Source organism: Tenrec ecaudatus, chromosome 18, assembly GCF_050624435.1.
Source record: "Tenrec ecaudatus isolate mTenEca1 chromosome 18, mTenEca1.hap1, whole genome shotgun sequence".
Taxonomy (NCBI): Eukaryota; Metazoa; Chordata; class Mammalia; order Afrosoricida; family Tenrecidae; genus Tenrec; species Tenrec ecaudatus.
This window is the reverse complement of record NC_134547.1, coordinates 10,514,091-10,539,957: the sequence shown is the minus strand read 5'-3', so window position 1 is coordinate 10,539,957 and position 25,867 is coordinate 10,514,091. Positions and strand designations below refer to the sequence as shown.

The window sequence follows — 25,867 nt, the reverse complement described above, 5'->3', positions numbered from 1 at the left end:
CATGTACAGAAAAGGAACAAACCACCAGAACATAAGAAGCAGATTCATGGAAAAGGACAAAGACTGTTGGAGCCACTTTTTTTTATTTAATGGCATAAATAAGTCACTCCTCACCAATAATTGCAAGGGATGTAAATGAACCAAAGGAAATAGAGTATTAGAATGGGTTTAATATCATCCAACTATACACAATTTCCCTGAGACATTCTGTAGACCCAAGCAAAGAAATAGGTTGAATGGGAGCGGATGGATAAAATACTAGCATGTCTATCAACCAAAAGACAGCAGAGGTATAACCCTCAGTATCAAGTTCGTGTTAATACAAAAACCTACTAGGAGATAAGCATATATATCGCATAGTTATACAAGGGTCTGTTTACCTACAAAATATTATGACCATAAATATGTATGCCTTCAATAACACAGCACAAACTTGGCAAGGAACTGCTGATTTATTGAAAGGAGAAATTGAGTACAAAATAATAATTGAAGTGAGGGAGGGAAAAGAGAAGCAGATATCAAGGGCTCAAGTACAAAATGTTTTGAAAATGATGATGCCAACATACGTACCCATGTGCTTGATACAATTGATGTATGGATTGTAAGAGCATCAAAGGGGGAATCAATCACAAGGATCAATGTATAACTCCCTCCCAGAGGGATGAATGCGAAAGTGGGTGAGGGGCGACTGAGGACGATGTAAGATATGAAAATAATAATAATCTATAACTTATCAAAGGTTCGTGACTTATCAAGGGTTCGTGAGGGAGGGCCAGTGGGGGAATGAGGGGGGCAGAAATGGGGAGCTGATATCAGGGGCTCAAGTGGGAAGAAAATGCTTTGAAAATGATGGTGGTGACATAAGTGCAAATGTGCTTGATACATTGGATGAATGTATGGATTGTGATGAGACGTTAAGTGCCCTCAATAAAAGTATTTTAGAAAAAGAAAAGAAACTGGGGCCCTCAATAAAAGTATCTTAGAAAAAGAAAAGAAACAAGTGGGTATTGATCCTTCCCTTATTAAATAACTTTTCCCCAAATACATTTTCTTGGGTGTTAATACAGATAAATCATTCCATATGATAAACCTGACTTGAATGGTTAAAACATTATCAGTTGATTCCTTCTCAGATGGACATTGTGCCAGTCCTGTTTTCAACATTTTCTGTGTTTTTGTTTTTTCCTTTGGGGGTTTATCTCTGATGTATTTTGTCATTGGGGGTAGCCTTCTTGAATTTTTGTTATTAAATACTTTTATACATTCTTTAAAAAGAAAAGAGCCTCCTATAAAATACTTTATTTAAAAATTGAAGTTATCAATAATACAACTTTCGGCATTAGAACACCTAAGGAGAAAGTCATCAAGGACACAGGGCCAAAATCTAGCAAACGTCACCGTGTTTGACCTGATCTACATGCTTTTCTGAGTCCAGCTTGGCTTTCTGGAAGTGGCTCGCTAATTTATCGATGTGGCTTATGGACAAGATGGCATTGATGGAAATTTCCATCAACCACATGGAAACATCCATTTTGCAGTCGTTTTTCCATTTATCACTGTGTGCTTCACCTGGTTCCCAAGGGTTCAATGAAAAGTGTGAAGTATCAATTCCTACATGACTCCTATTTCGAGTTGCATTGACTTTAGTTTTCATGCTTACTGTGGGGGTGATAAGTGGAAATCCTATGAAAAGGTTCTCTTCAGAGAACCGATTATATAACTCGTGCTATGGTGTGTGTGTCCTGCTATTTTCTTGAAAGGACTATGGGACAGAATGTCCATCCCACGTTTACCAAGATATGTCTTAGAAGAAGTACAGCCAGGATCCTCAACAGAGGCAAGAGATGCCAGATTTCATCTCACGCACTTCGGACATGCTATCAGGAAATACCAGAGTGTGGCTGTACAGCAGGGACACCACAGTCAAACATAGAACAACCATGAGGATGTGGGAAGACCGGGCAGTGCTTTCTGATGCCCAGATGGTAATTATCATTTAAAAGCAACTCCAAGGTCCTTAAACATGTATTTTAAGACGTATTGCTCACATGCATGTACTATGTGCTTAAGCATGTTAGAGTAACCCAATATATTAAGAAACACTGCTACTAGCATTTTTGAATTACCTTCAGGAAGTTTTTTCTTTGTGCATTCTTAATGGTACATGTGCTATCTGGGAGATATACGGAATGGTTTTCTAGGATTCTTTGAGCCAGTCTTTGTGATTTTTTTTTTTTTTTTTTTTTTACCAAATGACTGGCTAGAACTATACAAACAGGAGGTATCTGTGGCCTACAAGAGGTAGCTTGCAAATAATGTAAATGACATCATTTGGCTTCACACATGGTGTGTCCCCAGAGTGGATCCTCTGGTGGTCACAAAGGTTTGACTTCTGCCTCAATGTTCGCCCACTCCCCTTTTCTGATGTGTGAGGAGCTGTAACTTCCAAATGAAGTTTGCCCCCACTACTTGCACACTGGTGGCTTTTCCCCAGTGTGTGTTTTCTGGTGTTTACGGAGACATGATTTCCATGTGAAGACACACCCGCAGTCCTTGCACACATGTGGATTTTCCCCAGAGTGTCTCCTCTGGTGTTCAAGGAGCGAAGATTTCCACTTATAGGTCAGCCCGCACTCCTTGCACACGTGTGGATTTTTCCCAGTGTGTGTTTTCTGGTGAGTGCGGAGACCTGATTTCCACTTAAAGGCTCGCCCACACTCATTGCATATATGTGGGTTTTCCCCAGTGTGTGTTTTTTGGTGTTTCCACAGACTTGATTTCCACTTAAAGGCATGCCCGCACTCCTTGCACACATGTGGCTTTTCCCCAGAGTGGGTGCTCTGGTGTTCAAGGAGTGATGATTTCCATTTGTAAGCTTGCCCACACACCTGGCACACGTGTGGTTTCTCACCAGAGTGTTTTCTCTTGTGTATGTTAAGTTGTGACTTCCACAGGAAGGCACACCCACACTCCTGGCACACATGTGGTTTTTGCAGTGTGTGTGTGGTCTGGTGTGTGATAAGATGTGACTTCAGAAGGAAGCCTCGGCCACACTCCTCGCACACGTATGGCTTTTCCCCGGTGTGTCTTTTCTGGTGCAGGGTAAGCTGCCACTTTAACATAAAGGCACGCCCACACTCCTGGCACACGTGTGATTTTTCCCCAGTGTGTCTTTTCCTGTGTATGTTAAGCTGCAACTTCCAAAGAAAGGCTCGCCCACACTCCTTGCACACGTGTGGCTTTTCCCCAGTGTGTGTTTTCTGGTGCCTGGTAAGCTGCGACTTGAAAAGAAATTCCCGCCCACACTGCTGGCACACGTGTGGTTTCTCCCCAGTGTGTGTTTTCTGGTGCATGAGAAGCTCTGAATTAAAATGAAAGGCCTTCCCACACTCCCTGCACACATAGGCCTTTTCCCCAGTGTGTCTTTTTAGGTGGTGAGTGAGATTTGACTTCCAAAAGAAGGATCGCCCACACTGTGGGCACACATGCGTTTTTTCCCCAGTGTGTCTTTTCTGGTGCATGGTAAGCTGCGACTTCAAAAGAAAGGCTCGCCCACACTCCTTGCACACGTGTGGCTTTTCCCCAGTGTGTCTTTTCTGGTGGTGAGTGAGATTTGACTTCCAAAAGAAGGCTTGCCCACACTCCATGCATACATATGTTTTCACCCCAGAGTGTCTCCTCTGGTGCATGGTAAGCTGCCACTTCAAGAGGAAGGCTCGCCCACACTCCTTGCACACGTGTGGCTTTTCCCCAGAGTGTCTTTTCTGGTGTGTGATAAGCTGCCACTTCAAAAGGAAGGCTCGCCCACACTCCTTGCACACGTGTGGCTTTTCCCCAGTGTGTATTTTCTGGTGCTGAATGAGGTTTGACTTCCAGAGAAAGGCTCGCCCACACTCATTGCACACATGTGACTTTTCCCCAGTGGGTGTTTTCTGGTCCGTGATAACCTCTGACTTAAAAAACAATGCTTGTTCACACTCTTTGAACACACGTACCTTTTCCCTGGTGTGTGTTTTCTGGTGTCTAATGAGTTTTGACTTCCAAAGAAAGGCTCGCCCACACTCCTCACATGCGTGTGGCTTTTCCCCCGTGTGTGTTTTCTGGTGTCTGATGAGTTCTGACTTCCATTTATAGGCCCGCCCGCACTCCTCACACACATGTGGCTTCTCCCCAGAGTGTGTCCTCTGGTGGAGGAGGAGATCCGACTCCCTGCCGAAAGCTCGCCCACACTCCTGGCACACATGTGGCTTTTCACTGGAGTGTACTTTTTGGTGTCTGGTGAGATCTGCATTCTCTCGAAAAGCTCGCCCACACTCCTGGCACACATGTGGCTTTTCTCCCGTGTGTCTTTTTTGGTGTCTAAGAAAACTTGACTTCCAAACAAAGGCTCGCCCACACTCTCTGCACACATGGGGCTTTTCCTCAGAGTGTATCGTCTGGTGTTGGATGAGATACGCCTTGTAAATAAACGCTCGCCCACACTCCTGACACACATGGGGCTCCTTATGAAGAACGGAGCTCTGGCTTGTGTTTCCACTGGCCCTGTGGGCACAATCTGGTCCGTTCTCTCTACGGTTGACTGCTCCAAACATTGAGGTGTCCAATTCCTTTAAGACTCCATCTGTTCGCATAGATGACAGTCTTAGGAATGAGCTGGGCTCCAGACCTGCCCCTGGGTGGCCATCTCTAGTACCTACTGACCATTCCTGGGTAGGATTAAAGGACTCCATTGAAGTCCCTCTGTCCACTGTCCTCACACGCAAGCCTTTAGGCGTGATGTCGTGCTCCTGATTCTCAGTTGTTTCGCTCCAGAAACTCTGATATTGATCACACAGGCCTTGGGACACCTGAAGTAGATGTTGGCTGAGGACTTGCTGACAAGGGATATGTAAGAGGCTGGAGGAATAGGAGTTTTCTTGCTGTGTTTCTGCTGAGGAGAGAAAGTTTTTCATTAGAACAGCCATGAGTCAACGTGCCTGGACTGTCAGCCTTCCCTCATGACACACAGCCTCTGACTGAGGGAGTCCCTGGGTAGGACAAATAGATAAAGGGAAAACAGCTGTAAGGTTACTGGTTTTGAAAACAGGCCTAGACATCTCATTTCAATAGGACACAGCTTAGAACACTCCACGGAGTGGGCCTCTGCTGTGTAAGTGTGGTCCTCATGGGTCGAATTCACTTGACAGTAGGTAACCATGGTCATATGTCACACTGGACATTAGCCTATAGATTAATTCTACTTTCTGTTGAAATCCCTAAGCGCAGTGTGTGTCAGTCAGGTTCTCAAAGCACTTTCTCAGTTTTCTCCACAAGGACCAAAGAATATCAGCACGTGCTTTAGGGCAGTGGTTCTCAACCTTCCTAATGCCATGACCCTTTACTACACTTCCTCATGTTCTGGTGACGCCCTCTGCCCCCACCATAGAATTATTTACATGGCTTCTTCATCACTGTCATTTTGCTACTGTTGTGAATTCTTTGACTCCCAAAGGGGTCATGACCCACAGGTTGAGAACCACTGCTTTAGGGAAAGCTTTAGCAGAAAATTGCCACCGATGCGTCACCAGAGAATACTTCTCCAGGAAGACAATGTTCCTGCTGATTTCTCTTATTCGGATGGAGCATCAATGATGCAAGACTGGGTAGAGTTTCCCTCTGTTCTACACAGGGTTGCGGTGAGTCGGACATGGCTCAACCTCACTGAACAGCTGCAACACTAAACGGAAATCATTAGGCATAAACTTCACAGTTCTCATGTAGCTCTTTCAAACAAAATTTGCTGTGGAAGTCATAAGACATTTTTTCCCTGTCAATTAATTTTTTTGTTTTGTTTTCCTGTCAAGTAATTTTTATTAAAACACACAAAAAATGCATCGACAAACTTACCTGTCCACAAGACTCAGTTTAGGAAGGATTAGCTGTTTGTTTTTGAGGCTTCCATAAGGATGGGCTTAGGATAAGAATGAAGTTTATATAACTTACCTCTTGAATAAACTCTTTGAAGTCCTCACATCTATGAGGCTTATTGCTTGTACTCTGTCTCTTTTTACTTGAAGGGACGTCAAGTGGGAACAGGTTTTGTTAGCTTTACCGTTATGTACTTGTGTTTAGTGTCTACCAAGTTATCTTGTGCATGAAGGAAACTAAGGCCAATAATGCTCACAATGCTAAATGATAGGGCATCCTGTCAATTCCAATTCAACGTCAACACCACCTCGGTTATAGAATGGAACTGCTCTAATAGGCTGCTTTTCTGTCGATATAATTCCTATTACTTCATCCACAGGGCCCTGTGGGCACTATTCCTGAGGGAAGCACAGTGCCACAAGGCTTCCAGTGTGGCCACTGGCAGGCTCTGAATCACTAACCTATACTTCGCAGTGGAGTGCAACTGTGAGCCTCCCCCAGGGATCTCCGACAAAGAGAACACCAAACTCATTTGTTGTCACCAAATAGATTGTGTCCTGGAGGCAGCAATGCTAAACAGACCATTGTGGTCAAAGGCATGAGTGATCGGATGAGAACCCCGGAACCCTGAGCTTCAGAGGAAAGGAACACGCAACAAATAGAACAGCCACCTTGACTCTCCTGCAGACCCATTAGGTGGGTTTTGTCCCTTGTTCCTCATGCTACACCTGACCATCAAAGACATGGCCAACACCAGCCAAACCCACACTCAACTGTGCAGGAACACAGACGGAACTGTGCACAAGCTCACATGCTCTATGATGTACAACAGCAGAAAAGTACCTAGAACAAAAGCACGATATAAGCATCCATTATATACAAATATGGCACCAACACAATACCTCTGGGGGGTGGGGAGCCAGTAAAACAGGAACTAACAAGACAGAGTAACTTAAACAAGCAACCTAAATACAAAGTCAGAAACCCTTTCAGAGGAATGCTAATGGATTACTTGATAAAGAATTCATGAAAATAGTATTTGGATTCCTTCAAGAGTTTTATAAAAGATACTGATGAAACAGTTTATGGAACAATTAACAAAAGAAAAAAAATGAGACATGGAAGAAAACTTCAGAAGAATTTAGGGAAATAAAAGAAGGAAATGACAAATGAAAAATAGAAAGCACATAAAAAAAGCAAAAAATATAAAAGATGGGGAGATAGAAGAAGATGGCATCTCGTTAAGACTCACTTGCCTGGAGCTCCTCCTGCTGCCAGACCAGAAAATTGGGAGGTAAGGTGAAGGAGACTGGGAGGTGGAGTCCTGAAATTAGAACTAGGATATGAAGGTCTGTCCTGAACCCCACTTTTTGGTGATTTCCACTTACAAAGTGAAGCAAAGGTGCACTACATTGCTGCAGGATCTGCGTGCTGGGCTTGTGGGCTCCAGCCGAAAAGCTACCTACTCCCTAGTTTCAAAGTGAGTAGTGATTTCCCTAGGCTGACACCCTAAAGGGGACATAATCCCAGACGCGAGGAGAACCACACACAGCTCCCTGCGCTGTTAGCTGCCTTGAGCTCATAGCCTGGGAAGTGGGGTTGGCAGGTAGCCATAGGTTGGGAGTAGAAGAAAAAGCAGGAATTTACCTGAGCCAGGTCACAGAGTGGCAGAAAATAAGCAGATAGTCATAGTGCAGGGGGCGAATTCAGTTCCAGTTGACTGAGAAGAAAACAACCTCTCTGATAAGCTGGATCTCCCCCTCTGGGGGTCAGCATGACAGCCCCCAAATCGGAACCTCATAAGCCCAATATAAAAAGCAGAGAAAAAAAATTTTCTTGACAAAAGCGACAAATCTCAGGATCATTGTTCAACTGCAAGGCACCAGGCAGAAGGAGTCACTTAATACACTTAACATGCATAATAAGGAAGCCCGTGCTAAGGAATGCCAGAAGGTAGAATACAGTGCCTGGAGGTTTTCAACATAACAAAGATCCTCTGTAGCACATCACAGTTTCTAACTGAGCACAGATCCAGAGCCCAGAGCCAGGGAGCCCATTTAATTCTGTTCTAGCTGGGCAGGGGGGAAAAACAACACAAAACAGAAAACCTGAACTATTAGGGCATTAGCAGTCTAGATAGGACAATAAGCCCAGTTATCTCTTCTTTTCTCCTCTTCTTCCATCACTTCTCTCTTTCCTGTCAGTCTCAGCAAATTCAGTTTTCCTTTTTTGTTTTCTTTCTTTGACTGTTTTTACTTTTCTGTCTTTGCCTTTTTTTGTGTGGGTGCGTGTTAGTTTGCTTGGTATTTTTACTCCTGTCTTTGTTTTCTCCTTTCCCTTCCCTTTCAAAAGGTACTATCAGCCTCCAGGCCACTCCCATCTGCCTTGGGCAACTCTGAAGGCCCAGTTGGGGGAGCTTCCGTCTGAATTTATTAGCTTGACACACAACTGGGTAAATCCAGTCCCCCTCCATACCCAAAGAAGCTGGGAGTTTTCCCCTTCAAATGGCTGGGGGAACTCAAGTCTAAACCCCGAGGCTCTACAAGTGACTCAGGGAACTCCTGCACTCGGTGGTGCTCCATGATGCTGCGGGAACATCTGCTAAACCTCTATGGGTGCTGTCTGACTAAGGTAATTCCACCTGCCAGTTACAGTGCTCTACACCAAGGAAGGCACACCCACACGCACTCTGCAGCACTCTAATTGCAGAGGAAAACCACATGCCACCCAAGGCGTTCCGAGCACTATGAAACACACCACTATGGCTTACATAGACATCAGCCAGTGAAACACCACCCTCGTGGGGCACAACCACCTAACCAGCGTCCCATGAGAGGACTATCTAACTCACATTCCAAATAACAGAATACTGGTTGGCTAGGGTAAGAGTGAAACTACAGGAAGATACAATGATACCCCAACCCCCAGTGTAGTTACCTGCAGGTAGTTCGTAGAACACTCATATAAGTCCCCCAAGAGAGAGGCCAGTGCTCTTCAACTCTGTAAGATAGCTCCAGGCTCCTCTACAACAACCAGTAAACAGCAACCAGTCTCAACAAAAAAAAGCAACAGAAACAGAAGACAATGCTAGAAGAAATCATGAACCTAACGATGTGTACAGAAGAGGCAGCTATTAACCTGCCACAGAAAGAAATTTTCAAAATGCTGCTTGGAATCATACAGGATATAAGGGAAACAATACAGAAAAATGATGAAATTATAGAGGAGGAAAAAGTCAAAGCACCAAAGGGAAATGAACAAAATCCAATGGCAAATTGACAGGCTTTGCCAACAGACTGGAGGAGACAGAGAACCGCACCAGTGACCTAAGGATAACCAAGCAGACCTCAACAAATGGGAAAAGAAGTCAAATAAGACAATCAGAGAAGCTGAAGAAATCCTGAGAGCCATATCTGATGTTATGAATAGGAGCAATATTAGAATAATTGGGCTACAAGAACAAGACACAACAATGAAGGCAACAGTGAAAACACAGGGGATTCTTAGAGGAAAACATTCCCAACTTAATAAATAAAATTCAGGCAACCATTCGAGAGGCTGAAAGAACACCAGCTAAACTAAATCCCAAGAAGAAGTCACCAAGAGACATATATAAATTATCCAACTATGAGGAAAAGGAGATCATAAGAGCAGCTAGGGAATAGGAAATAGTCACGTATAAAGGTGCCCAAATAAGAGTATTATTCAGACCAGTCAGCAGATACAATGAAAGATAGGAGGGAATGGAGTAACATATTCCAAAAATTGAAAGAAAATAACACGAACTCAAGAATACCATACCCTGCCAAATTATCTACTAAGATAGATGGAAAAGTAAGATTCTTCCCAGACAAGGAAAAATTCAAAGAATACATAAGAAGAAACCAAGACTTACAAAATATTCTTGCTGATCCAGTATGGGTAAAAGATCAACACCTACTGCGTACAAATAAGAGACCATCTCATAGAACAACTCCACCCATAGAGCAACAAAGAGAAAACAGCCTCCAAGATAGCATTATCTCAATAGTGGAAAGAAGGCAAGAATGAACTACACACACACATACACACACACACACACACACACACACACACCCCACCACACACACGGATAAGATAGGTAAGTTTTTCCAACATACAAGGTACAAGATGACATCACAAGAGTCCACAGATGGATTTAATAACACTGAGTATCAATGGCCTGAACTCAGGCATTAAAAGGTAGAGGCTAACAGATTGGCTCAGAAAACATAACCCATCCAGCTGCTACCTACAGGAGACACATCTCAAGCTTGCAGACAAAAACAGGTTGAGAATTAAAAGCTGGAGAAAAATATACCAGGCAAATGGCCATGAGAAAAACAACAGGGTAGCAGTTTTAATATCTGACAACATTGATCTCAAGGTACAGGCCATAACAAGAGACAAGAAGGGGCACTATATAATGCTCAAGGGAGCAGTACACCAAGAACCAGTGATCATAATACATAAGTGGCCCCAATGAAAGACCTGCAAAATTCATATATCAAATCCCCCAAAAGATGAGAAAAGAAATCAGGGACTCAACAATTATAGTAGGTTAATTTAATACACTACATTCTGAAAAAGACAGATTACTGGGAAAGAAACTCAAAAAGGTTATAGTTCTAAACAGCACAATTGGACGAATTGACCTGATATTTTTAGTGCTTTCCACCCAAATGCAAACAAATGCACATTCTTTTCAAGCCCTCATGGCACATACTCGAAGACAGACCACACGCTGGGACACAAGTAAATTAGAACTTGAGAAAATTCAATCACATTAGAGATTATACAGATGTCTCGCTCTGATCACTGTGCCACAAGGCTGGAAAATCAACAGAAGGATGGTGAAGAAAACAAGGGTTAACAATTGGAGGATGAAAAATTATCTACTGCAAAAGGAATGGGTATTGGACCAGATCAGAGATGAAATCAGGAAGTTTCCAGAAACCAATGACAATGAAAATATGACGTACCAAAACCTTTGGGATACAGAGGAAGGTTGATAGCAATAAATGCACACATGAAAAAAGAAGAGAGAAATGTGGTTGATATGCTAGCACAAAATTTAAACCAATTAGAACAGAGTCAACAGAACAATCCCACTAATATCAAAAGGGTAGAAATAATAAAAATCAGAGCTGAGAAATGGGAGAGGGAAAACAAGAAAATTGGAAAAATGAAGCTAAAAGTTGGTTCTTTGGAAGGATTAACAGAATTGATAGCCACTGGCAAACCTAAACAAAGAAAGCAAGGAACAAATGTCAATTGCAAGGATGAGGGATGAAATAGGGGACATGACAATGGACCCTAATGAAGTCAAAAGGATGATTCATAGTACTACAAAGGACTGTACTCCAACGAATTCAACAACTTGGAAGACATGGATAAATACTTGGAAACACAATCCTTCCCTAGACTATCTCAGATGGAGGTCAAGACACCAAATGTATTCGCCTGGGGAAGGAAAAGGCAAAAGTATTGCTATTTTCAGATGATATGGTTTTATATATGGAACCACCCCCCCCCCCAAACTCCACAAGTGGAATGATGGAAGCCATAGAGGAATATGGCAGAGTGGCAGGTTACAAGATCCACAAACAGAAGTCTATTGGTCTGTTATACACATCACACAAGATCACAGAAGAGGCAATTAAAAAGGCAGTACCCTTTATAATAGGCAAACACAAATTTGAATATCTAGGGATATACCTGACTAAAACAATGAAAGATTTGTATAAGGAAAAGTACAGAACACTACTATAAGAAACCAAGAGTGACCTCAACAAATGGAGGAACATCCCATGCTCGTGGATTGGCAGACTTAATATTGTAAAGATGTCAATTCTGCCCAAGGCACTATATAAGTTTAATGCTATCCCAATACGAATACCACCATCCTTATTCAAAGAATTGGAAACACTGATTACCAACTTCATATGGAAAGGGAAGGAGCCAAGAATTAGCAGAGAACTCCTCAAGAAGAAGGACAAAGTGGGAGGACTTGTTCCACATGACCAGTTTAGCACGTATTATACGGCCACAGTAGTCAAAACAGTGTGGTTCTGGTATAACGACAGATATTCAGACCAATGGAAAAGAGCTGAAGACCCAGAAATAAAAACTTCAGCATACAGGCTACTAATTTTTGATAAGGGTCCCAAAAAAATCAAATGGGAAGCAGATGCTGTCTTCAATAAATGGTGCTGGGAAAAAAATGTATACCTGAGGAAACTTAAGCAAGACCCTTATCTCACTCCATGCACAAGACTAACCTCAAGGTGGATCCCAGACCTTGAGGTAAAACCCCAAACAATTAGGTCCATTAATAAGGGAATTGGGAGAAACCCGAGAAGCTTGGCACAGGGAATACATAAGCTATCAGAAATAGGGGAGGATACAAATACAGAGGAGTCACAAATTGACAAATGGGATATACTGAAGATAAGTCACCTGTGTACATTGAAAGAATTCACCGAGAGTAATAATAGAGCCCACAGACTGGGAAAACATCTTTAGCAATGACACATCAGACAAAGGACTTATTAATAAAATCTAAAATACTTTGCAAGCTTATAATAAGAGAAAAAACTAACTGCTTACTGAGGAGGTGGGCAAAAGATCTGAACAGAAGTTTCACAGGGGCAGAAATCCGAATGGCTAATAAACATGAAAAATGTTCCCAATTATTAGCCATAAAGAAATGCAAATTAAAACAACGATGAGATAAGATACCACCTCACATTCTCAAAGATATCCCAATTCAAAAAATCAGAAAGCAACAAAAGTTGGAGGAGCTATGGTGAGATAGGAACTCTCATTCACTGCTGGTGGACCTGTAGGCATGTACAGCCATTATGGAAATCGATTTGGTGATTTCTAAATCAGATGGAAATTGAGCTACCATATGACCCAGAAATTCCCCCTAGTGGGCATATACTCAGAAGAGGTAAGAAACAAACCACAGCCAGACATCTGTGCTCCAGTGTTCATTACGGCACAGCTCACAATTGTAAGGAGTTGGAAACAATATAAATTTCCATCAACAGATGAATGGATTAAAAACTGTGGTAAATACATACAATGGAATACTACACATTGTGAAAATACTGATGAATGCATGAAGCATATTGCCGCATGGGAAGAACTGGAGACAATTATGCTAAGTGAAGTAAGCCAAGCATAAAAGGACAAGTACAACATGACTCTACTGAGATAAGCTAAAAAAAAAATGCAAAAGGGGTGAGGTCCAGGTAGTGTGTCAGAGGCCAGACCAAATCCAGGGGTACATATGGTAGCTAACTAAAAAGGGCGGGGGGAGAAAAAAGACAGAAATATGTAGCAGGGGAACAGGGCACTAACACACCCAAGGGTGGGGACGGGGTGTATTTTTTATATCTCCACAGAGAAAGAGGGACCAGACTTCAACCCGGTACTGTGGGATGTGAATGCAGCGTGCCGGCATGGAGCAGGGAGCCACTGGAAGGGGCTGAGGGCCCAGCTCCAATCACAACTATGTGGACAGCCACCTCTCTCCCCAGAAGAATTTACTTTAGAAGACGGCACTGAAGCTGCAGCTCGGGGAGAGGGACATGTCTGATCAGAGCACATGGGAGCAAATGAAGGAGGAGGAAGAGAGAGTGGAGTGCAGCCTGCCTCACCAAGCCTTGAAGACGACATCAGTGCTCAGAACAGTCAATGCACAGATTGGACCATAGGGCTGGCCCCACTATGAGACACGACATCCCTTGCTGACCCATGGCCCTACGGGGGACAACACTGGAGACACAGTGTCGGGATTGGCCCAGTCCTGCCCTACCACACTGAGGCAAAATGTATCAAGGAAAACTTTGGGGCCAGGGTGGAGCACCCCATCTTACTTGACTAGAGGACACTTCTAGAGATTAACAAATAGGCCTTGAACTAGTTACAGGTTTTCCTTTAAAAAATTTTTTTATAGTTGTATGAGCCCCTAATAAAATGTTTAAAACAAAAACAAACAGTAAAACAATGTAAAAATGTGCTTTACACAACTAATGTATGTATAGATTGTCATAAGAGTTATATGAGCTCCTAGTAAAATGATATATAAAAAATTTTAAATTATTTTTAATGTTTTCAATTGTTTTTTGTTGTTGTCATTTTGTTTCCTTCTGTCACTTTGTTTTGCTATGTCTTGTTTTTGTGTGCATATTATTATCTCTGCAGGTCTATCTAGATAAAATAGGCTGGATGAACAGTATGGAGGAGAAAACAGCACAATCGATGTTTCCAGGGGGACATGGGAGAGGAGGAGGTGGGGGAAAGGAGGTGGTGTTGACCAACCCAGGTACAAGGGAACAACAAGTGATCCAAAATCAGTAGCAAGGAGGGTGTAAGAAGCCTGGTAGGGCTTGATCAAGGGCAATGTAACAGAGAGGAATTACTGAAACCCAAATGAAGGCTAAGCATGATAATGAGACAAGAGGAAAGTAAAAGGAAATAGAGGAAAGAGCTAGTAGGCAAAGGGCATTTATAGAGGTCTGAATACAAGCATGTACATATGTAAATATATCTATATATGATGATGGGGAAAGAGATCTATGTACATATATTTATAAGTTTAGTATTAAGGTAGCAGAAGGACATTGGGCCTCCACTCAAGTACTCCCTCAATGCAAGAATACTTTGTTCTATTAAACTGGCATTCTATGATGCTCTCCTTCCTAATACAATTGCTGAAGACAAAGTGGGTAAATAAGCAAATGTGGTGAAGAAAGCTGATGGTGCCCGGCTATCAAAAGATATGGCATCTGGGGTCTTAAAGGCTTGAAGGTAAACAAGCGGCCATCTAGCTCAGAAGCAACAAGACCCACATGGAAGAAGCATACTGGTAGCCTGTGTGATCACGAGGTGTTAAAGGGATCAGTTATCAGCCATCAAAGAACAAGTAAGCATATCATTGTGAAAGAGAGGGAGTGCAGATTGGAGTCCCAAAGCCCATCTGTAGGCAACAGGACATCTCTTTACAGAAGGGTCACGGGGAGGAGACGAGCCAGTCAGGGTGCAGTGTAGCAACAATGAAACATACAACTTTCCTCTAGTTCCTAAATGATCTCCCCGCCCCCGCCCCGCCCCCCCCCACTATCCTGATCCCAATTCTACCTTACAAATCTGGCTACACTGGTACAGAGAGGATCCGGAAACACAGGGATCCAGGAAAGATGATCCCTTCAGGACCAGTGGTGAGAGTGGTGATACTGGGAGGGTGGAGGGAAGGTGGGGTAGAAAGGGAGAACTGATTATAAGGATCTACATATAACCTCCTCCCTGGTGGACGGGCAACAGAAAAGTGGTTGAAGGGAGACATCAGACAGTGTAAGATATGATAAAATAATAATAATTTATAAATTATCAAGGGTTCAGGAGGGAGGGAGGGGAAGGAAGGGGAAAATGAGGAGCTGATACCAAGGGCTCAAGTAGAAAGCAAATGTTTTGAGAATGATGATGGCAACAAAGGTAGAAATGTGCTTGACATACAACGGATGGAATTGTACAAGCCTCCAATAAAATTATTTAAAAAAAACCCAGAAGATGAAGATGAGGTCAGAAATAGATCACACCATGAAAGGACACAATAATAGGAATAAGTCAATGGAAGGTCAAAGCAGTTTAATATTAACAAATATTGATTCGTTAGCTAGAAAACAAGCAAAAAAAAAGAAAAAAATATTTACAAAGAAGGAAAAAAGAAAACTGAAGAACTCCATGAGAGATCATCAAGAGGAATAAGTTTTATGTCAGCAGAGATCCAGAATAGGAAGAGGTTTTTGTAATTAAAAATGTTACAACAAAACTGTACGTAGTAAGGTATGCAACCAAGAACTTGAACAGGAGAGACTCCTGCAGGACAGCCAGTTATTAATGTGGCTTTTCCAGCCATCATCCTTGTCCCTCTCATTAAAGGTCCCTTCCTGAAGGGTCTAAATAAGAGACGGTGGGGGAAGACACTGAGTGGATTCAGTGGTGAGGGCTGGTTAACAGGATTCACTGTGATTGCCCTCCTGTTGCCTTTAAGATGAGGTTTCAGAAGCTTCATGGGGAATCTTACTACCAACAGGAGTCAGGAGTAGAGCTTGTCCTGGAATGAACTTCCTTGATCCAGAAAACAGCTGTGACACCAGGGGGGAGGAAGAGTAGCATCAACAGCAACACAACCAGGAATCTCAACATGAGAAACAGTGGTGGACTTCTCAGCCCACAGAGCAATAAAGGGAGGGATTTGGGCCATGAGGCTGGGCCCTGGGAGGGGAGCTGGATTTCTTGAGCCAGGAAGGGAGAGTGGAGCTCCATCAGTATGAGACACACAGCAGAATGGCACGCGCTTTGGACATTTATTATCAGCCCTGAAAGAACTTTGCAACATATCCTAACTGAATAGCTGTAGCTTGAGCATTATTAACTTGCACTGTGACCTGTTTGTTTGTTTTTTAGAAACCCTTTGATCATGAACTCAAAACTAACAAAAATAGATTGTGCCCCACAGAAGTCCTGTCATTGTCGAATGGCCCATGGGGATTCTGTGGTTGTAAATCTTTAGGGGAAAACATCCCCACAACTTCTTCCATGATTCACATTATAGCAACTTGGCATTTTAAACCTTCAACCTTTCAACTAACTCATGAGAACTGCAGTGGCACATAGTAGGTGATCAATAAATATCTACGAATGAAAGGGAACGAAGAGAGGCTCATCCTCACCCAATGAGAGCAGAATCCCGTAAATCTCCAGCATCACCTCCTTGTACAGAGCCCTCTGCTCAGAGCTCAGTCCACTCCACTCTGCTTTTGTGAAGACAACTGTGACGTCCTCCAGTGTAACAGGTTCCTAAAATGAATCAATGAACATGGAATCCACATCAGCTTTTCCAGTGAAAGGAGTTTAATGAAGGATTGGAGGGGGGCCGGGGGTGGTGGTGGTGCATCAGGATCTAAAGACCGTCATCTAAGCCTTTCAGAACAGAGTTCTCCATGGCAATTCTGCTGAATATGGCTGGACCCATGGTCTTGGGACAAGACCCCATGAGCCATTCTACAATGATAGGACTTCTGTGGGGCACAATCTATGGGGAGCATCAGTGATGCACAAACCACATCCTGTGGCTGGAGTGTGTGTGAGGTCCAACATTTAATGTTTCAATGACTCTTCCAACACTCAACATTTAAAACTCATGTGACCTCAATTCAAGAAAGAAAGAAAAACAGCAACATTTTAAAACAAGCAGAAAAAAATTAAACTCAACACCTAATCTGTAGAAGGCTATGGAGGACAGTGGGAACACAAAACATAAAAACAAACAAACAAGCAACAGTTTTAAACCCTAGACAAAGACAGGCAGTCTAAATGGTTACAACATTGGGATCAAACTTAACAACGGAGAGGATGGTGCAGGCTGGGCACTATTTCCCTCTGTTGTCCATGGGGTTTCAATGGGTTGGAGCAGACTCAAGGGCACCTACCCACAACATCAAGGGTAGTGCCAACTCACCATGATGTTGGGCTTCACCTCCTCTGGGAGCCAGTCAGTAGACGTAGACGTGAAGTCTATATCTATATATAAAAAAAGAAAAGAAACAGAAGCAGTGAGATTGGACGCCACCACAATGCTCCCACTCATCTAGCTTGGGTTACAAAGAAGCAGTCAGTTTACTCAGCTGTGGCCATCAATACCTTCAACCTGAATCTATAGCGCTGGTCCCTCTATTTCCCTCTGCAGACCCTCAACAACTCACACCTTCTCCCTTATTTTTCTGAGACCGTTTCTCCTCGGTTTCCACACTCTCGCTGATCTTTGAAGATAAAATCCTCTCAAAGCTCTGCTCTTCCTGGACAGAAGGGACCAAGCAATGTGATGGCCTAAATGACGTCAAGGGATAACCTTCAAATTCCATGACGGGACCACTTGGCATCAATTTCCTTTCCAGATGGATTTCTGTTGACTGGGTGACTTTTTAAGACCTTAGTTATAAGGTTCCTCCTTTTCTAAGCATCCAGGACCTTGGGGATCAAGATGAAGGCTGCGGTTGTTGGATTCCTTATGTGCGCTCTACACTCAGGTCTCTCCTGCAGCCATCCTGTCCTCTCACACCCTCCTCAGCCTTTATTCACAGAAGCGGAGGGCAGGCAGTCGCTCTGCAGTTTCCACCTTGATTCGTTTCTCATCTAGAAGCCTTGAAATATGTCCCCTAGTACGAGTTTTTTACCTGCCAAACTTTACTGTGCCTGTAAGTCTCTACAGCTCAGGTTCCATTTTCATGTCCAAGATCAGTTTCTGCTAAGAGGACACAGAATACAGCTCAATGCCTTTGGGAAAAGAGACCCTGAAACACCCAACCGACAGTTGGGTCATGAAGACATAAGCTTTTGTCTCGCTATGTTCAAAGTTCCACTTGTGTTCAACTCCCCAAGTCCTAGTTCTAAAAGACATCTGGAGGTTTGAAGTGAGTCGATCCCAGCCACTAGGACTTCTACAAAGATAACCTCCTAGTGTGTGTTTGTGTATGTCACATGATCCCGTCACAGTCTAGCACTCACTTGGTATAGGAGGTAGTTTAGAAGGCAATGTCACCTTCAGAATGATTGCAGATGTACTACCCAGAACATCATTTCAGCCCACCTTGTTGCTGGTGCGAACTCCCTGGCGTCAATTCTAACTTAAGATATGAGGAAAGAAGCGCTCCAAAAGTTTGCAAGTCTGTGATATCTCCGTACCTGAAGGTCAGGCTTACCTTCCAACCTTCCAAGCCTCCACTGTGTGGATTTGAATGACCCACCTTTCAAAAAGTTGTTGAATCTACTTGTGTGCACTGCCTGGGCAGTCCACATTTTTTCCCAATGAAGACACCCAGTCACTGGAATCACGTCAATTCTGACTCACAACAACCCCATAGGACTGAGCACAACTTGTCTTTAGAGCGTCTGCCACTATAAACCTGTATCAGAGCACACAGTGTCATCTCTCTACTACAGGACAGAGGATTGGCATGAACTGCACACCCTGCGGTAAGGAGAGCAATGCTTATTGGATGCGCCACCAGAGCGTACTGGACAACCATTGTTCACGGGGGTGAGGAGGGTATGCTCTAAGAATTGGTCCACCACTAAAATCACTACAATTTCTAGGAATCATACAACCATCCTAATCTGTACAGCCTGTATCAAACCAAGTTGATTACTAATTCCTGGGCTTAACTTGAATCAATGATGTGCCCAAAGTTGTCCCCACAATGTGTACATGGAAATCGAGATCCATGGGTTCTCCCACCCTAAATGAGAGTTGCGTACCCAATGGTAGAATGAAGAGTACTACCATCCTTACAAGCCTCTAAAAATATTCAACCGGCTATGTACCGTATACACTAGAGTATAAGCCGACCCGAATATAAGCCAAGGCACCTAATTTTACCACAAAAAACTGGGAAAACTTATTGACTCAAGTATAAGCCTACGGTGGGAAATGCAGCAGCTACTGGTACATTTCTGCAGCAGCTACTGGTACATTTCAAAATTAAAAATAGATGCCAATAAAGTTACATTAATTGAGGCATCGGTAGGTTGAATGTTTTTGAATATTTCTTTCAAAGAAAAACCGTAAACTAGCTCTGTAAGTGGAAAGAGGGTCAACACAAACCATATGGTATCAACAGCAACTTTAAACAGTACTCAGCTGTGGCTCCAATACCTTCAACCTGAATCTTAGCCTAATCAGCGACCAAGCTGAAACACAACAGTTAACATCCTTCCAAACTGGACTCCTGCTCCTCAGCTGTCTGTCTGTCCACACAGAGCTTCAGTTGGAGCTGGTGTGGGGTGCTCAGCATGGACACTGCCGTCATCACTGAGTCCGCAGTCATCACCCTCACTGCTGTCGTTCTCGTGCAAAGTGGTGTCTTCACTGCCATCCACAGCATCACTGATGCCACATTTCTTGAAGGTGCGCTGCTCCATGTCCTCTGGAATCTCTTCACAGGCATCATGAACCCACTTTGCTATCAGTTCTATGTCAGGCTTCATCAGATTTCCAACTTTTGTCAGTCGGGCTTGACCAGATGACATCCGTTCATGCCACGTCTTTTGCACGTGGTCTTTGAAAGGTTTATTTAAACACACAACCAGAGCCTGCAATACATAAGCTCTCCTGGAATAACAGCCAAAGTACTTTGAGAAGACTTTGCCAATTTGTTGATGTCACCAAATGTGTGGGCTCTGAACATATCCCAAACTAACAAGGATGGTTTTTTCTTTAAGGCTGCTCCTGGTCGTCCGTTCCAAATTTCTTCCAGTCATTTTTCTGTTGGTCTTCATCCATCCAGCCTTTAATATGTGCGTGCACTGTAATTCATGGTGGGAATTTGACCTTTTTAGGCAAGGTCTTGCTTTTCAAAATAATGATAGGTCACAGCTTAGTTCCATTAGCCAAGCATGACAGAACAACTGTGAAATGTTTTTTTTTCTTTTCATTTCCTGTGGTTCTGAGTAAAATAATTTGTGTCCCAAACTTGCCACAGTTCTGTTGCTTGGAAGATCAAAGGTCATAGATGTTTCATCCATATTCCCACTATCTCCCGGGTCATAGTTATGGATCCTTCTTTGTTTTAAGATGAACGAATGAAATGACATCACTTTTTCATCAAGTCTTTTGGCAACTTCTGTGAAATCTTTGTTCTTTGCCACAAACATAGGGCAAACCTATTCATGAAGTGGGGTACACCATCCTGCTGACACAACAAAAATTTCAATACCTTGTGCTTTTAATTTGTCGTCTTTAGCCATTTGAAGGGCATGTAAGTGAATTCCCATGTGTGTTATGCAGTAACCATTTTGACGACATTCCATAATCCATTTAAGCAATTCAGTCTCTAGAGTCCCATTTGCCTTGGGAATTATTTCCAAGTCAGTTTTATTTTCTGCCACTCGTCACCTTTTTTTTTTCATCAACACAAAATTCCCTACTTGCAATACTGTTGTTGCTCTTGACGCAACCTTAAGTTTAAAACCAGCTTCATATGACCTGTGTTTTTGTTTTGGTCCAGGATTAGAAGGATTGAGATCCCTAACTGGATAAAAAAAATTTTTTTAAAAAGAAAGCCAGACCACAGCGATTGAATTCTCAAAATATACCATAAGCCCTACTCCAAAAAGAAGCCCTATAGTTCTTAAAAGAGGTCAATTTACTGTAAAAACGGTGGTATCCAGACAACTATACATATAAATAAGTAAAATCAATTGGCAATAGAATTCAGCAAGGCAGATAGACTTCACCATGGAAAACAGATACCCTGCCCCCCACAAAGGAGTCTCACTCAAAAGACACCATGAGACCCAAAACATGTTGGATCACCAGGGAGCTGACAATACTTCAGGGTTTGGAGAGTTTGGTGTGATGATATTCCCGAATGTGATGACATGACTATGTCATCATATGACATGACATACAGCAACCGGTGTTAGGGTTCATACTACACACACTGTGTTACTGCTTGTGCTGCATTACTGCATACACTGCGTTACAGCATGTACACAATGCAGCTTGTATAGTTTGTGTAGTTTGAAGCCTAGCACAGGCTGAAGATATTCCAGAATGTGATGACATGACTGTTTGCAGAGAGCAGCCTGTGTTAGGGCTCCTAATCTACATACTGCGTTGTGCGCACTGTGTTACTGCATGTACATGGGAAATGCGAACGCAACACATGCAGTAACACATTGCGTACACAATGCAGCGTGTATATTATGAACCCCAACACAGGCTGCTCTGTGCGAGCATAGTCAACACTGGGTCCAGGTAAAGGTTAATAAGAAAATAAAAAATAGCAGACTAAGTACTGTAAATAAACGGACTGTATGTCCAAGACCAGAGATATACCGGTACTTGCATTCAGCAATGCTTTGGCTGAGCAGGGGGCGGGGGCATGACCAAGCACAGGTAAGACTGGAAAGGCTACGTCATTGGTCACAGTCCCAGAGAAGAGTGGCCGCATCCGACATTCATTTCACAAGAATGCAGTGCACCCCAGGTCCTAGCACACACAAGCAGGCAGGTTCTTGCCCAGTACGCATGGCCAACACAGAGGCTGCCGGGGTGCAGGAGTAAAGAACGGTGATCTCAGCAGTCCTCGGGCCACCCACAGAGTCTGCAGGCACCCACAGATGAGCAGGAGAAACCGGAGAACACCCACACTGCACCAGAGAACAGGTAAGTGGGACCCCCCAAACTCGAGTATAAGACGAGGGGGGGGCTATTCCAGCATAAAAAAGTGTGCTGAAAAACTTGGCTTATACATGAGTATATACGGTATTTACCCTTACTAGCCAGAAGGCCCAATGTACCCCAATAGTTAAGTACAATAAGAAGTAACAAACTGATCTCTATGCAATCATTCCTTCACTGGAAATTACTTTTGAAAGAGCAACAAACATTATCCCTCTTCCTGATCACAGAAATGAGCAGCAATTCTCTGTACACTGCCTGGACATGCATTTTAATGCAGCATCTCAGAATATATAAGGAAAAATAACAACAGCAAACTCATTCCTTGGGGAGGACCTTGTTTACATGGAAGGAACATGGGAGACTAATGCTCATGAGATCATCCAAGGGTGTCCTGTAACTCTTCCCACTTAGAATGAAAGTCTCCACTGCAATAATTTGGAGCATTCCAAAGTAAACAGAAATAAGACTACCTTGGGTACATAAGTGTGAACTGTTTAAAAGAAGGGCACGGGCTAGGTTACTCTTTCTTAATAGGACTGTTTCCTTGGGAGGAAGAGAAGTCTGGGACTTCAGTGAAACAGGGAAGGACACCCTGCCGTCACTAATTCAGGAGCAGTTCAACAGGATTGTCAACAGGATTGTCACCTCCTCTAGAGAACAAAGTGCGGCTCGATGAGGCAACGAGGCAACGCGAGGAGGAATCGGTACCATTACTAACACCGCTAAGTCCCCAAGAAGCAAATATTCTACAGAGGGGAAACCAAGACACGGACACGCTTCTCCTGAGCCACTTGCTTCCATTCACCATCACCCTCAACACAGAAGAGGTCAATGCCATCAAGTGGGTGCCAACTCACACTGACTCTAGACAAGCTTCTGGAACTTGTACATCTTTAGAGAAAGAAGCAGCTTCCTATTTGGTTCACTCACAGAACAATTGTAACAACTAAGGTGACTCCCAGAACCCCTTGAATGGCCATAAAGAGAATCGTGTACACTGCAAGCAGTCACGGTGCACACTGTGTCAAGGTCACTTCTTCAGCGGGCCTTCATCTAAAGCCAGGTAATTCCGCCGATGTGACCTAACCATACAGTAAACTTCATCATATTCCAGAACCACAGACGAAAGAGGCTACAGCAATTGAGACTCACAGCAACCCTCTCGGGCAGAGTGACACTGTCCCTTACAGGTTCCACCATGCATTTTATAAAAGCTGACTGGCTGGGAATGGACAACAGAAAAATGAGTGAAGGGAGAAGCTGGACAGTGTAAGATATGACATAATAATAAAAATTTATAAATTATCAAGGGTTCATGAGGGATGGGGAATGAAGAGGGAGGGGGGAAATGAGCTGATAGCAAGGGCTCAAATGGAAAGTAAATGTTTTGAGAATGATGAGGGCAACAAATGTACAAATGTGCTTGACAAGATGGATGGATATATGAATTGTGATAAGAGTTGTAAGAGCCCCCAATAAAATGATTAAAAATAAGTAAAACAAAATAAAAAGCTGACTGGCATATCTTTCTTCTATTTATTTATTTATTTGCATATCTTTCTTCTAAGGAACCACTTGTGGGGTCAAAGGTCAACACTTTGGTTAGTAGTCAAGTACTTTACACACCCACTCCCGAAGGTCTCCTCCACTCAATCCACTCCTCCATAATATCCCTCCAGTGCCCCAGGGATCTCAAATCAATGTCATGGTCACTTCCAACCCAAGCAACAAATCAAAGCACAGAACACAGAGACATCAAGACCACTCCCCGCCCCCCCCACCCCTTCCCATCTTGTTCCAGCTCCAGGATCACCTGGGGTGGATCCTGAACCTACACACCACCTCTCCGTCCATTCAGACTCACAGCAATGCTGTTGAGAAAAAAATGCCAAGGACCTATAGAGTTTACAAAGCTATACATTATTATGGTAGCCCACCCTATCTGTATCCTTTGGAGTGGCAGGGCTTTTGAAACCACGGACTTGCTGGGACTAGCTGAAAACTTAAAAGAGGCCACAAGGTTTCCTCTTGGCTTGTATACAGCTACTAAACCAACAAACGAATCTCCATAGGCAAAGACAACTTGAATTCTTTCAAACCCAGAAATACAATGAAGCCTTCCCCACCCAGAACTCTGGGATTTTATATCCTTAGCCACACACCCACCCACAGGGGGCTACATTGGGAACCTACCCTGGCTAGGCACACTCATGTTACACACAGCATACCAAGAATGGGATGGCTGTAAAAATTCATGTCACTCAGGAAGCACACAATATATATCATGCCTCCAGAGGAGATTAACACACAGGAATGGGCTGATGTGACATTATCCAGCAACTCTGGAGAATTATAGTCTAAGCCTCAGTTGTTTTCCAGATCACAAACTATCCCATCTTTAAAGATCAGGTATGATTAATTTATGGTAAGTGCACAGATTATTCATCTCAAAAAGACCACACTTTCTTCTCTGCTAAAGAATTTGTCTTGGGAAATCACAGAGCAGTTCTAACAGACCCTACAACGTCACTAGGCGCTGAAACCCACTCCAAGAAGAGAGAACACATCACAAGTGGCATTTCCAGCACTAACCAACCAGGATTCAAACTGAGAATAAAGGAATTGTGTGAATGCCAACTACACTCACTAGGCACTCTAGTTACACACTTCATTTTGATTTTCAAAGTCCAACATGGCTCAATCCTGAACATGACCCACTGAAAAACACCTGGACAGGGAAAGAGCTGATTATGTGTTCAGGGTGACTATGTTGCCGGCATATAAGGTGCCCATCATTGTTGCAGCCAAGGACACAGATCTGTGGGAGTTCTGAAATTCTCAATTTATTCCTCCAAGTCCTTTACAGAGGAAACAGTCTACAAATTCCAAAACTGCTTCAAAAATTCAAAGAAAAGCAAGCCGTTTTTATACGCCAAACTCTGTGCCAGGCTCCAGGTAATGTTCAACACGTTTGTGTTCATAAACAATCTCCATTGGAGGACAAAGAGGGCACAGCGCACAGAAAACAGGACCTCCTTGGGTCGTGCAGTCCCTTAAAATCTCAGGATCCATTGCGATTCAAAATGCCCTCCCATCCCTGGATGGATTCGTTTGTCCAAACTTCCTACGTTTCAAAGGAATCCGGCCGCAACGGACGGGCTGTCACATTTCAATTTTGTGGAGCCTGGAGCCTCGTCGCGCCACATCGCCACAGTCTGACGCTCAGCTGGCCAAGTCTGGCCCTTCTCTTTCCAGAACCCAAATGCCCCCACCAGACGCCCGATGCAAGCAACCTACACCCAAGCCCGGCTGCGGAAAGCCTGGTCATCACGGGTTCGCTTCCAGACAGGCTGCGGACCATCTATGGAGGGTCTGTCGCCCGGGCGGGTCATCCCGGAGGCCAGGTCGCCCACGGCCCGCCTCACCTGCCGGCGTGGCTCGCGCCCCAAATGCCTTATCGCCATTTTGACTCGCTGGTCTCTTTGGGCCAACCCCACTGCGAGCAGCCGCTCTCCCCGGGAACGGCCGCCCCCAGACTCACCGGGAGCATCTGCCGGCGCCCAGGCCCCTCGGGCGGCCGTGCCCGACCGGGGCTGGCAGGTCATAGTGGCGCCCCGAAGCTGACGGACTGCAAGGCTGCGTGCGACCCAAGCACAAAGCCCCCACGGCCGCGCGTAGGCCCGC

The 25,867-nt window shown here is 43.7% G+C and overlaps 1 protein-coding gene across 2 annotated transcripts; it reads right to left on the bottom strand.

The window, feature by feature from the left end:
- Positions 1–66: 66 nt before the first annotated feature.
- LOC142431561 (uncharacterized) lies at positions 67–25,867 on the bottom strand. 2 transcript variants are annotated; one of them, XM_075536575.1, is made up of 4 exons: positions 25,725–25,867; positions 17,459–17,520; positions 16,671–16,797; positions 67–4,930 (listed from the first exon to the last, which is right to left on the bottom strand). In XM_075536575.1, exons 1-4 carry the CDS (start codon positions 25,786–25,788, stop codon positions 2,466–2,468), a joined length of 2,718 nt encoding a protein of 905 aa, XP_075392690.1. In that variant the 5' UTR covers positions 25,789–25,867; the 3' UTR covers positions 67–2,465. The 2 variants fall into 2 exon arrangements, with proteins under 2 accessions (XP_075392690.1, XP_075392691.1); XM_075536576.1 differs by having other exon boundaries at positions 67–4,927.

Bases quoted from the DNA above. Each gene is read 5' to 3' on its own strand.
- LOC142431561 (XM_075536575.1), bottom strand. From the start codon at position 25,788: ATGACCTGCCAGCCCCGGTCGGGCACGGCCGCCCGAGGGGCCTGGGCG. The intron at 16,798-17,458 runs GTGAGTTGGCAC...GATTCATTTTAG, and splicing joins AGGTGAAGCCCAACATCATG to GAACCTGTTACACTGGAGGA. The intron at 4,931-16,670 runs GTGAGGATGAGC...TTCTCTCCTCAG, and splicing joins CGGGATTCTGCTCTCATTGG to CAGAAACACAGCAAGAAAAC.